This window comes from Haliaeetus leucocephalus, unplaced genomic scaffold (assembly GCF_000737465.1).
Source record: "Haliaeetus leucocephalus isolate CR32 unplaced genomic scaffold, Haliaeetus_leucocephalus-4.0 Scaffold238, whole genome shotgun sequence".
Classification (NCBI taxonomy): Eukaryota; Metazoa; Chordata; class Aves; order Accipitriformes; family Accipitridae; genus Haliaeetus; species Haliaeetus leucocephalus.
This window is the reverse complement of record NW_010972674.1, coordinates 210,554-223,368: the sequence shown is the minus strand read 5'-3', so window position 1 is coordinate 223,368 and position 12,815 is coordinate 210,554. Positions and strand designations below refer to the sequence as shown.

Genomic DNA, 12,815 nt, shown 5'->3' with positions numbered 1-12,815 from the left:
GGCTCCGGGGCGCGGCCGAGGTATGGGAGCGTGGGCCCCGAGTGCCCTCGCACGGCCCGCTGAGGGCCCGGGGGAAGCCGCCGTCCCCGGCTGGCGCCGTCCCGGAGCGGAGCGGAGCTCTCGCGGCACCGAGGCCCGCGGTTAGGGCGAAACACGGGCGGTTCGGGTCGGCTCGTGCTCCCCGGAGGAGCCGGGGCTGCTCCGAGCCCTCCCCTCAGGTTTCTCTTGTTGCCTGGGCCGCGGTGAAAGGAACGCTGGGTCCTTTTGGCCTCCCAGGGCGCTTGGGGCTGCAAGTGCTCTCGTTTGTCTCAAACAGATTTTCCATAAATGGTTCCTAGTTACGAAACGAGGAACTTGGAAGCAGCTTCCTCAGAGTGGATTTCCTTCCGTGTTAGAGTAATTAAAGAGCCTGTCTTATCCCCCTTAATGCTGTCGGCAGGGTGCACATTACAGAAGCAGGGGCAACGTGCATAAAGGCTGCAGCTTGGCTCCTGCAGGCTATGGTATCGGTTCTCCTCCTTCCTTTACAGCCATGCCGGAAGGATGGCGATGTCTTCCCTGGCTCCACAGCTCTTTGCAACAAGTCTGAAAGTCCTAACTTCCTTTTCTTAAGCCGATAAGAACTCGTAGTCACGTGAAGTGACTACGTTGCTGCCTTGAGGGTTTCGGCTCTAGTCCAGAGTGCTTTGCTGCTGCTCTCGTTGTCCAAGCATTCTTCCAGCGCGGGTATTCTTCTCCCGTAACTGCTGAGCAGAGGCGGTTTCATTGTAGTGTTCCACTGTGGGGACGAGTGGCGATGCGTACGGATGGGTCGTGCTCTTGGGGGTGTCCGCAGCTGCAGCGCCGGGGTCACCACACAGATGGCGGTTGCAGCCAGGCTGCAGCCCGTTTACCCACATAACTTGTTTGTATCCTGGGTGTAGGACTGCGAGAGTTTTTTAAACTTCTGAAGTTGTGAGTGTATGGAACTGTCTGCTCATGCCTTTGGTTTTGCTGTTGACAGTTAATGCCTTGTAGGTGAACTGCAGGCCAGGGTTATGTCACAAGCAAAAAAAAAAAAAAAATCCCACATCTCCAAACTGCTGAGTCCCTGAAAGGCAGCGGACTGTTTCCAGAGTCCTTCATCCCCAGAGCTGTAAGCCAGTGGCAGGGATCAGGCGAGACGAGAGTTCTCTGGGACGCTCTTACAAAGCAACCAGTGCAGTGGCATTATCATTATCTGGATGTCCCCTTGCCTCCGAATTACCGAGTGGTGTCAGAGGGCAGCACTCGGCCTCCGGAAGTGTCAGTGAGTCACCAGTTCCTCCTTTGCTGGTGATGTGCCCACCCGCTCCCCTGCTGCTGCCCTGGGAACTGTCTGAGCCCCGTTTATTTCTGATTCAGCCTCCTGAGCTGCCATTGTACGTGCAGAGCAGCAGCACAGCTTGAGCCGGTTTAAGCAGTTCTGGCTCCCTGTTCTTACAGTGTAGCAGTGTTTGTAGCTGCATAGTGAACCGGATCAGTGAACTGATCTGGCTGGAAAATAGCCCTGCAGAAACGGTTATTAACTGGATCAAATTCCAACCGAGTTTGCCCTGTGGCTGCACAAGCCTTCCCTTGCGCCACGAGGGAAGAAGGAAGGGTGGGGACCGCTCGAATTGGCACTGCTGTGTGTCCACGGCTGCGCTGTGGTCTAATGGACGTCTGAAGCCAATTAGCTCATCATAGTTACCTCTGGCTAACTCTGGTTTTGCTAGTGCCGTGGGATCTTGACCCCGGGGTATGAAGAAGTTGCTGTTTACCGCTGTCTGCCTGAAAACAAATAGGGTCATGTTCCTAGCAGTTTTTCTGTCTGGCAGAAGGTGGAGCTCTTGCATTCGCTGCTGCTAGCTCCTCGGTCCTGAGCGAAAAATGCTGAGAATCCAGGAGAAGCTGCTGATTTGAGGAAGCAATGATGGCAGCTGAGTGCAAATTCCCAGGTGGGAAGCGATTCAGCCTGCTGCTGTCTTCTGCAGGCTTCTGTGACCTGCAAGGATCTGAGAAGCACCCAGGGCTGCTTCCCTAGATGTCTCTCCACGTCTGAGGAGCCCACCTCCTGTAATTTGCTTGTGAGGGCTGGGAGTCCCCTTCCCTGCCAGCCATGGCAGAGCTGACAGTGGGTCTGTGCCTTTTGTAGAGCAGCAGGCCTCTCAGAAGCCGCAGAAACACTAGGTCTAGTGTTCTGCAACTCGGCTGAGTCTTAAGAGCCAGAGAGCCACTGTTCGGAGGTGCTGAGCAGGACACCCGAGCACCTCCTGAGTGTCAAAAGGAGCTGAAGAAGAATTTCCTTCCAAACATCTCAGAGCAATGCCTGAGGTTTGAGGTCTTGAGCTCCTGCAAGGCAGCTGCGCTCAGCTGCAGGTCAGCAGTGTAGCGGGAAGGCTTTCATTAAGGAGCTGAGCCCTTTGAAGGACTGTCTTGCAGGTCCCTTCTCTGTGTATTGGTGTGTGCTTGCTGCAGGTCTTGGCATGGCATAGATGGGATACACAAGTGCAGTTCTCTCCTGGCAGTTCACATGCAATCAAGTCCCTTGGCTTCACTTTGTCTGGCAATGTCATGGCTGGTCTTTCACATGCCTAAAAAAGCTCTGGTTTACTAATCCTGAGCTGTAATAAATGCTTTGTCCAAGAAGTCTGAAGGGTGAGGTTGAGGCCCTCATAAAAGTTTTGATGCCATGAGGAGTCTCCTTCCTCTCTGGCTGCATGTTGGAGAAGTAGCCAAGGCGCTGTGACCTATGGTGATGAAATGCAGTGCTCTGTGCGGAAGGGGGCGGCCTGCCGGCCACAGCCTGGCCCCTGCCAGCTCTGTCGCAGAGTGTCTCAACCCTTGCATCTGGCTGGGGTGCAGGAGCCCGCTCCTCTCGGGAGCGCTGCAGCAGTGGCTTTGGTGCAGCCTGGTCAGAGATGTTCTTCTGACTGCTGCTCCTGGGGAAGCCTGTTGGAAGAGAGGAAGTGATATTTCTCCAGGGCTTCCTCAGAGAGCTGAACCCTGGCCTGGCCTGAGCTGCTGGTTGGAGTAGTGCTTTGTGTTGGTCTGAGGAGCCGTTTTTGGTGTCTGGTGGGCTTCTGTTGTTTTAGAGATCCTGTGAGGACTGGGGTGGTTCTTGATTAATCCGTGTGGTGGTGTGCATGGTTGTTTCTTTAGCCCTGGATCACAGGATTAAGACTAGAGGCATAGGAACACAACCGAAGACCTGGGGATTTGCTTTTTCATTTTGTTTTTTTTTTCTTCCGTGCCTTCTACAGCATGGTTGTTGCTAAATATCTGTTTGTGGGAAGGGTTACCCTGACAGAGTTGATGAAGATTGAGCGCTGTTGATGTGTGGGAGGAAACTGTTGCCCTGTCTGTTACATCTAGAGGTTGGTTATCGATGGCTCTATACGTGGGTGAGACCAAACTAATGCATTTCTTAACTGATCAGGATAGGATACCTGATCCTGGAAATCAGCTGCTATTTCAGCTGCTAGAAATCAGTACTGTTTAACGCTAAGGCTGTTCCTGTGTGGAGTGCAGCGATCTTCCAGACCTGACCCTGCTGTCTGGAACTGTGCTGTGGTTGGCTGATCCTTCACTGCATGCACAGTGCTGGGTTCGGCGAGCTTTGTTTGCTTGAGGAGAGGCTGTGCTACAGCTCCTGTGGCCTGTCACTTGCAGGTGCTGATGAGGCCATTTGTTAGAAGTTTTGTCTCTGCTTGGTCTGAAAATTGGAAGGTGGTATACACCTTTGGACGCTAATGCCGTGCAAAGGGACCTGGCACCATCGGGGATGTGCACGTGGATGGATACTGGTGGATTGTCTGCCACATGGGTATCTGTTTGTTATATTCAGGCTTTCAAAGAGGACTCAATCACAGGGAATTTGGGAGTCAACAGAAGTCAGTGACTGGGGACTTTAGTTCTTTAAAGCTCTCACTGGAAGTCCGTCACTTCCATTTCCTGAAAGCTACAGGCGTCTTAGGAGAGAGGTCCAGGAGTTCTTCAGCATAGGGAGAGAGAATGACCTGTAGTGCCTGGGAGGTGAAATGTAGCCCGGAGGCGAGGCAGAGGACTGCAGTAAGGGGATCAAGCAGTAGAACGGATGCTTGAGTGAGTGTTTGCTCAACACTTCTGAGAGTCTGCAAGGCTGGAGGTTTTTTTGGTCAGGAGCACAAAGGAAGTGACTGGGTTTGATACAGAGATACCAGGGTGAGATCTAGTCAGTTGTTCATGTATGACATGAGATTAAATGGCCTTTTGAATACAAATTTTCACGACATTCAGTGCCAGGATATTGGAGGATACCATGCAGAAGGGCCAGCTGTTTGTTGTAAAGTGTAGGGGTCAGTACCGGCAGTTGTTGGGAGTAGTAAGTGCGAAGGTACAATGGGACAAACTCCCCTACGCAGACACACTTGTGCCACGCAGGGCCAAAGCCCTTGTAATAACCCCAAAGTATCACATCATCCTCCCACCTTTGTCTGGTGATAAATCTTAGTCAAGCTTTAATACCCAGAAACACCAGTTGCATCCATTGCAAGTACCCTACCCCCAGGACACCCTGAGAGCTGTGCCAGCCTCTCCAGGGAAGCGCTGCCAGCCCAGGACAAGCCAGCACGTCTGTTCCCAGGTTTGACAGTGGGCCAGGAGTGGGTCCCCACCGGGGGCCTGGCTGCAGCTCCACCTCAGCACCGGTTCCCTGGGAGCTGGGGCCAGCGCCTCACCCGAGAGTCCTGGCAGCAGGTGGGCTGGTCAGTGGTTCTCCTTCCCCCTTACTTTTCTCTCTCCTCTGTGCATTTCCTGATAGGTCTGCTGTAGTCTTCTTTTCTGGTGGAGATGTGCAAAATTTCATTTTGTGTGTCTAATCTGTCTCCTTTGCCCTGTTCCCCAATAAAACATTCATAATATTTATGGCTAAAAATATTAGTGGAGCCCAGCTGGTACCTCTGCTGTTCTGCTGTTACACCCTTGCCAAGCTCGAACTGGATGTGGAGTCAGACTGGCTCCAGCATCTGCAGAACTTGCCTTGTGTCACTATAAAATGTGCTCTATAAACCATGTGTGGTTAGTGTCAGCGCTGAGGTCTTTCTTTCCCCCTCTGGGTGGCACGTTGGGTAGAAATGGAATAACTGAACTGTGTGCTATTACATCAGCTAGCTCGAAGACGAAAAGAATGGATGATGGTTAGCTTATTTAGCATAACCTGTATGAGAAGCTTTAGGTGCTTGTAGATCATAATTAAGCCTGTATTTAAGTACATTGTGTGTGTTTGTTGTACTTGTAGCAAATGTAGTAGTTCTTGATTTATTTGGAAACTAGATCCCAGAGCAGTGAATGCAGTTCCGCAGTCTGCTGCGAGTTGTGCATGCTAGCACAGAGCTCCAGGCGGGAATACTGAATGCGGGAGTGCCAGATAATGACAGAAACACTTGGATCCACCAGCAGTTCATTTGCGAAAGATTTTGCTTGTACAAAAAGCCTTTCAAAAGCTGTCACTGAAAGAGTTTTTCGAGTCTTTGGAGAGTCCAAGTTGATATTTGCTGTCAGATGACCCTTAGGACAGCACACTCCGTGGAACATCAGGAATTGCTGAGGATGTCATGGGCTTTAACTGAGGTTTTTAATGGGGTGTTGGCATCACCTTTCACCAGCCTTCAGTGTGCAGCTGGGTGTTTCCTGGTTAGAGTCTTGGCCAGCCAAGCCAAACTCTGCACATGTTTTTAATCCATTATCTGTTTCACTGGCCGTGTGTGACACAGATTTTTGAAAAGGACTGAGCATGACATCAGCTGAGCCAGGTGTCTTCTTCCACTCCTCTGAGGCACCCAGCACCCGGCGCAGAGCAGATTGATCTTGATTGAGTTACAAACTGTGAGATCTAGATTGCAGCAGAGGCTCCTGGCATTTGTGCCAGTGGTGAGGCAGAGGCCTATTCTTAGCTGGAATCGTGTGTTGTAGAGAGCAGAACTGAACTGGGTTTATTCTGGGCTCAGGTTTATTATGAGCGAAAGCCTCACCCGGCTGATCTTGTGGAAGAGAGCATTTTCTCTACGGCTTTGGATATTTACCTGTTCCAGCTTATGAGTAAAGCACTGAGGTTCAATTTTTCCTTTCTTGCGTGGGCCTCCATGGGCTGAGTATGAGACCTGGCCTATGGAGGGGTCTGCAGGGTCTGTGGGCTCTGCACCCTTGGCAGGGTTGTGTCCCCTGAAGACTCCTGAGGACAGCCTGTGAGGGGCCCACGTGAGAGAGGGAGCCTGTGGAGTCATGGCGGAGCAGTTCTGGGGAAGCCTGGTTGGTGCTGATGGGCTGCGGTGCTGTGCAGGAGCCATGCTGGTGGAGTAGGTAGATGCAGTTACACTTCTCCTCCCCACTTCAGTGTAACTCGTGTGTGTAAGGATGGCAGAGCAGGAGCCGACAGCAGAGCAGCTGGCCCAGATTGCAGCTGAAAATGAGGAAGACGAACACTCCGTCAACTATAAGCCACCTGCCCAGAAGAGCATCCAGGAGATCCAGGAGCTGGACAAGGATGATGAGAGCCTGCGCAAGTACAAGGAGGCACTGCTTGGTGCTGTCACCGTGACTGCAGGTGAGCCCTAGGACATGGCTATGCCTCAACCAAGCCAGAGCTCCATCAGTCACTTCCAGCCTCATCCCTGCTCCTGCCTGGGAGCTGTTCTCCTCCCAGCTCTTTGCGCTTCGGCCGGAGCACAGCCAGGAGCATAAAGGCCTGTTTCTGCACTCCCCTGGGCTGATCTCTGGCCCTTGGAATAAGGCACAGGGACTGAGGGGTGGCACGCTCTGCCTCTAGAGGGGGATGCTCTTGGGGAGACTGTGGGCTGGGCCTGACACAGCGGGGAGCCCATACCTTCGCTGAGGGGGATGTTGTTCTCACTGGTTTTCTTGCTCTTTCAAGAAGTGCCCTGGAAGGAAAAGGAGTTGTGTTGGTTGGTGTCAGGGATGGGTGTTTAACAGCCTTTTTGCTTGTTTTCTAGATCCCAATGCTCCAAATGTGGTGGTGACCAAGCTGACTTTGGTCTGCACTACTGCTCCTGGCCCTCTGGAGCTGGACCTGACAGGTGAGCTTCTTGCCCTTCTCCCAGGTCAAAGTTGGCTTGGTGTGGAGCCTGGCAGAAGGCCCCACAGGAGCATGGCTGGTGTGGTGGCCAAGCCCTTCTATGTCTGAAATGCCCCTGTGCTGGATGCAGGGTAAGGTGCCTGGGCCCCCGGAGGGTTCTGTGCTCTGAGCCCGGCAGCTGTGTCCCCCGTCGCAGCAGAAGGCCCTTCTGCTTCCACTCCCTTGCCAGCCCTAGTTTTTTAGAGGTGTGAGCTACCGGCTGGGGGAGCCAGCTGTCCTCCAGCCTGTGCAGTAAAGCTAATGGCAGCTTCGAGATGGTGACAGCCTCGGAGCAAACATCTACAAAGGAACATTCTTGAATCAACTGCATTGCTGCACTGCAGTGTCCTTTGGCAGGGCATCGCTCGCCCACCTCGGGTAGCATGGGCAGTGCAGCAAGGAGGGTCCTGTCATGCAAAAACAAAAGGATGAACTGTGTGCTGTCCAGGCAGTAAGGGTCATCCCCTGCTACTGCAGATACTGTCCTGATCACCTCTTGCGACTTAGATTCGCCCCAGAACACTACACAAAGGGAGTCTGAGCAACCCTATCCCTTCTTTGTAGGTGACCTGGAGAGCTTCAAGAAGCAAGCATTTGTGCTGAAGGAGGGTGTGGAATACCGGATAAAAATCTCCTTTAGGGTAAGAATTCAGATCCGAAAGCTGAAGAACGAGTGGAACACCAGACTGCTGCAGTCCCAGCATAGGGCGTGCCTGAGTCCCAAAAAGTGGTGTGGTAGAGGAAATTGTCTGCTACTGTGGGTGGGCTAGGCAGTGTGTCTCAGAGATGTCTTCTACAGTCCTTGCTTGTCTCCCTGCAGGTTAACAGGGAGATTGTGTCAGGGTTGAAGTACATTCAGCACACGTTCCGGAAAGGCGTGAAAAGTAAGTGCTTCTCTGTGACTGGGGTGCTGCTTTGTGTGAGGGCTTTCTGGCTCTTTCCACTGCGGTGATGGGGGCTCGCCTGCTGGCGCCCCAACAGCTCATAATGGCAAGAGACGGTCTTCAGTCGTCTCTGTGCCGCTGAGCCTGTGGTGATGTGCAAAGGCTCCTGGGTCTGCTGCAGGGTGGCAGCCTGCAGTCCTGGCTGCACCTGCACCTCTGGGCTTGATGCGTAATCCCTGCCGGAGTGTGGCGGTGAACAGGTCACTGCTGACAGCAGTGCTAGTGTGGGGGGAACGCTCCCGGCAGGAGGAGCTGTTCCTGGAGTGAACAGAGCTGTTAATGCAGGTGACGTTCTCACAGCTCCTCTGTGGATTGTTGTAGCAGGAACAGACCTTTCATTTGCTTTATAGCCTTGTCCCAAATGCACGGGAGGCTCTTAAACAGCCTCCATGCACCTCTTTTTTCTCCTTCTAGTTGACAAGACCGAATACATGGTTGGGAGCTATGGCCCCCGAGCAGAGGAGTATGAGTTTCTGACCCCCATGGAAGAAGCCCCTAAGGGCATGCTGGCCCGGGGCAGCTACAACATCAAATCCAAGTTCACAGATGATGATAAGACTGACCACCTGTCCTGGGAGTGGAACCTGACCATCAAGAAGGATTGGAAGGACTAGCCCTTCCCAAGGCCAAACCCCAGAGAGCGTGAATCAGACAGTGGCTACCGTAGAAATCCCCCCCTGTACCAAAGTGCTGACATTGGAACCCTCTTACCCTTCACCCCCTGTTATAATTTGACCAGAGAGCTCAGTTGTGTAATGTGCCCCCTCCCCAGAGAATCGCTGAGTGCATTGACCAAACCGTGCTGTCTGCATCTGGTCTCCAGCTACCCGTCCCAGGGCCATGCTGTCCCAGCGCAGAGGTGGGAGCACTTGCTCCCTCATCAGGCCCTTTGCTGCTTCTCACCTGCCTTTATTCGGGTAGGTGCTGAAGGGGAGAGACTCCTATGTTCTGTGTAGGATCCTCTGCTTGGCTTTCCTGTGCACAGCTCAGGGTAGCTACTGCCTCCAAGTAGCTGAAGAACTTTGATGCCAGGCAGCTATCGAATCCGTTTGTTGGCTAAAATCATGTCCAGCCCGCCCCTTCCACCCCGTCAGTGTACTGGGAACGCTGGCAGCTTCATTTGTGGATGTTCCCTGTAACCATGATGCCTTAATGTGTAACATGTATCCTCTAGGGAGGGGGCCCTGCCCTTGTTACACTTTTTAAATGCCACCCACCCTCCCCCTGTTTGTTGGCATGGCACTCATCTTGGTCACGCCCCTCATGGGTTATTAGGAAAGATTCACAACTTCCCGCTTTGCTGCTGGTCCGTTCTTCACCTGAGACGGGACATCTCCAGAGGGGAGGGTGGTGTGATATCCTGGGTGACGCCTGGCCACCCCTCCCGGTGTCCAGAGAGCTGGCCTGGCAGGACCCCTGGCCCTGTTTGCGTAGAGCTCCGAACTCTCTGGCAGCCTCAGAGCCTCTGAGGCATAGAGGGGGTTGCAAGGCAGGTGGGTGCGGGAGTCACCAGTGTTGCCATCACCTCACACTTCTCATTGCAGCCAAGGTAGCTGCAAAGCACTGAAATTCCAGGACAGCACCTGCCCTCCTGGCTGTTTTGGGCTGAGGATGGACTAGTCTGTTTCTGCAGCTGCTCTCCTGATGCGATCAACAAAGAGCTTGCAATGGACAAGCATTCAGAAGCGGTTAATGCCTTATGTATCTGTTCTGCCTTTAAAATCTGTGCCTGGCCTGTCAGTATTTATTGCCTTGACACTCGACTCCCCTGCCCCGTGCCCGTAGCAGACCCCTGCAGCACGCCAGCCTGCCACCCACGGCTGCACTGACACGGCGTTCGGGGCGCAGGAGCCCTCGGGGGCCCATGAACCCCTGAGGGCTGGGCAGGCACGTTCCAGCTCCACAGCCCTCTTATTTGGATCCTACCACGTTGAGGTCGTATTAGAACTGGGACCAAGTACATGTGGCTTTCTCGTAGCTACGTCTTTGCCTCTAACTCTCCCTTGCCCTGCCCCTAGAGAGATTTTTGTTAATTTGATTTGGTGCATATTGTCTGTAAATCCTAGACCCGGGTTAACAGGTTTGGAATCATCGTCTGCTTCTCCTTTTATGACAGTTAAATAAAATCTTTGAACTGACTGTCTGTTGTCCATTCTGCTTCTGTTCTGGAACTTCCTGGTTCTGGGTCTTTGGCAGGAAGTGGCAGAACTTCTGTTCCACAGGTGATTTCTGCAAACACCTGGGGTAGGAGAAGACCAGAATCCCTGGGCCTGCTGAGTTGTGAAACAGGGGATCTGGAACAGCCCTTGCCAGAGGAGAAAAGGCAAGAGGCCCTCGTTGCACTGTGTCCTTTGCTGCTCTTGGGGGTTTGTCTTCAAGATCTGTCCCTCGCTGTTCACTCTGTTCTGCGTGCCCTGCAGTATGAGGGATGAGAAGGGTGTGGGGAAGTGAAAATAGGGGGTCTCAGAGGTAGTGAAGTTGGAGGTAGGGGTGTCTCCTGACAGCTGAGGAGCAGGTGGGTTCCAAGCCTCTGGCCTGCCTGCATTGTGCCTACTCCAGCTGCAAGTATGAAGTGAAATTCCTGCACAGCCAGAAGAATGAGGGAGGCAGAGGCAGAACAGAATCCAGGAGAGGCGATGTGTGATAAGAGCCTGCGGATGTTTACAGAGCATGTGGCATGTTTGTGTTAAGGATAAGAAAAGGGTCACTGGGAAAAGCTCTTCACAGAATCTACAGCACTAGAGAAGCTGTAGAGGAGATGGTTCGGCCCTGCTCGTGGTCTAGAAGACTCACGATGGTAATGGAGAACTTGGAATGCAAGAGGGAAACTACTGAGCTAACAGCACAGGCCCCCTTTCTCCTTGGATCCAGGAAAGCTGCTGCGCTTCCAGATGCCACAGCTAAAGGAAACAATGCAACTCTGAAACTGCAAGAAAGTGCAAGGGCTGAAGTGAAGCACCCTCAGCCAGGCAGGAGCCGCCTGCCTGCCCCAGCGAGGAGCAGGCGTGTGGCCGGTGCCTGCCAGAGCCTGCTCCAGAAGGCACGATTTGCTTGTGCTGCTCCCTGCTGTAAGCTGCACCCAGCCGCCTGCCCCCGCAGCACGGGGACGGGAAGGGCAGCGCCAAAGCAGGAGCTCGGAGCAGGCGTCACCCTCTGTCATGTCGGTTAGAGCGAGCCCAGACGTGCTGATAAAGTGAACAAAGGCCCTCCTTGTGCTGGCCCCCAACAGCCGCTCTGTGGGCAGTTAGTGTCGGGGTGAGAATCCTGTCTGATGCAATCGCCAGCTCTTTGGCAAGTCTTGCCAAACTCTGGACGTTGGCGTTTCTGTTAGATCGTTTGCGCGATGGTGGGATGCCCGGGGAGGGGTATGCAGGACGACTGCGACTTGCTGTAACTCCAGGGACCTAAGGGCTGCAGTGGTGATTCACTGCCCGTGTTTTCTCCTGAACGCGGTCCCTGCTGCAGGGTAACAGGCTGGGCTCTCCTGCCTGGCAGCCAAGCCCAGGAGCACACACAGGCACCAGCAGCCCAAGGGATGCGAGGCTCTGGTCACGGGCTGGGCAGGACTTGGTGGCGGCATGGGCTGGATGATTCTCACTACTTGTGGCTTCCAAGGAAAAGCCTCAGCCCCTTCTGGGAGATGCACCTCATGAACCCTGGGCCAAAGCTTGCCCAAGAGCAGTCTGGGCTGCTTTTCTAGTCAGGTGCCTGTTTGTGCTGCAGTAGCTCAGTCTGACACAGCAGCTGCCTTGAAGCGTCAGAACTGCAGCTCCGCGAGCGTGGCAGCTTTCACCTGCATCTACCAAAAAGCAGCCAGGGAGAACTGAGGCTGAGGAAGGGAAAACTTGTGAATTAATGTCTTGCAGTGCTGGAGAGCCCTGGGTGTGGGCCTGGGCTGGCTGTGCTGGCGGCTGGTGGGTGTAGAAGAGACACACCACCTCAGCAGGGAGCAAGACACCAGAGGCGACGTGCTGCCGCCATAGTGCACAGGCGGTGCCCTATCTGCGCAGCTTTTCTTTGGCAGGCACTGCCACGCAGGGATATTTAAAGGGATTTAAAGAAAAAAAAAAAAAAAGAGAACCATACTCTGTTCATGGGGTGCTGGAAAGCAGGCACAAGGACACCACACTCAGCAGTGGCAGGATCTCCAGCCAGCAACAAAAACGAGAACAAGAGTGTTGCGGCACCTGCAAGGTGTAGGTGAGCATTGCCTGCCTCACCAGAGGTGCTGAGCACACATACTGGTGGCCCAGCACCGCGCTGGGCCCTGCTGCCCCTGCCGATGTGTGGCGCGCTCACTGTTTCACTCAGTGCAGCTGTGCCACCAAAAATCTCGCTGGGCTCTTTCTGGGCCCAAGAAACGCGTCCGCTTCTGCACCCAGCAAAAGCTCCTGAATGGACAACTACTCCTCACAGCACTCACAGAACAGGTTACCTGTGGAGAACCAGTGGGGCACCTCGCTCAACACACCGCTGGCCTGGGCACTGAGCCCAGCCCCTGCAGGGGGAAGCAGGAGGAGAGCAAAGAGCGGCAGCTCTGCTTTGCAGGCAGCCACTGAGCTGGCAAATCAGCAGGGTGCGGCTGGGGAGCCTGGACCGAGCCTGTCCCCGCTCCAGCACTTATCAGCCGGGCAGCCTGCGTGTACAGCAGGTGCACATAGTAACCCTGCCGGTACCCCAGCACTAGCAGGGCGAACACTGCAGCCAAAGGCCGGCTGCTTTCTGCCCGGCAACGCAGGGGCTCTCCTTCCCCAGCCGAG

General features: G+C 54.0%; 1 protein-coding gene across 2 annotated transcripts; it reads left to right on the top strand.

Moving 5' to 3' along the window:
• The first annotated feature begins 3,583 nt into the window (after positions 1-3,583).
• Positions 3,584-10,194, top strand: ARHGDIA (Rho GDP dissociation inhibitor (GDI) alpha). Of its 2 annotated transcripts, XM_010568098.1 has the most exons (6): positions 3,584-4,737; positions 6,374-6,583; positions 6,990-7,073; positions 7,676-7,752; positions 7,932-7,995; positions 8,470-10,194. In XM_010568098.1, the coding sequence occupies exons 2-6, from the start codon at positions 6,394-6,396 to the stop codon at positions 8,667-8,669; spliced, it is 615 nt and encodes a 204-aa protein (XP_010566400.1). In that variant the 5' UTR covers positions 3,584-4,737; positions 6,374-6,393; the 3' UTR covers positions 8,670-10,194. The 2 variants fall into 2 exon arrangements, with proteins under 2 accessions (XP_010566400.1, XP_010566399.1); XM_010568097.1 differs by lacking the exon at positions 3,584-4,737 and having other exon boundaries at positions 4,869-6,583.
• The last annotated feature ends 2,621 nt before the right edge of the window (positions 10,195-12,815 follow it).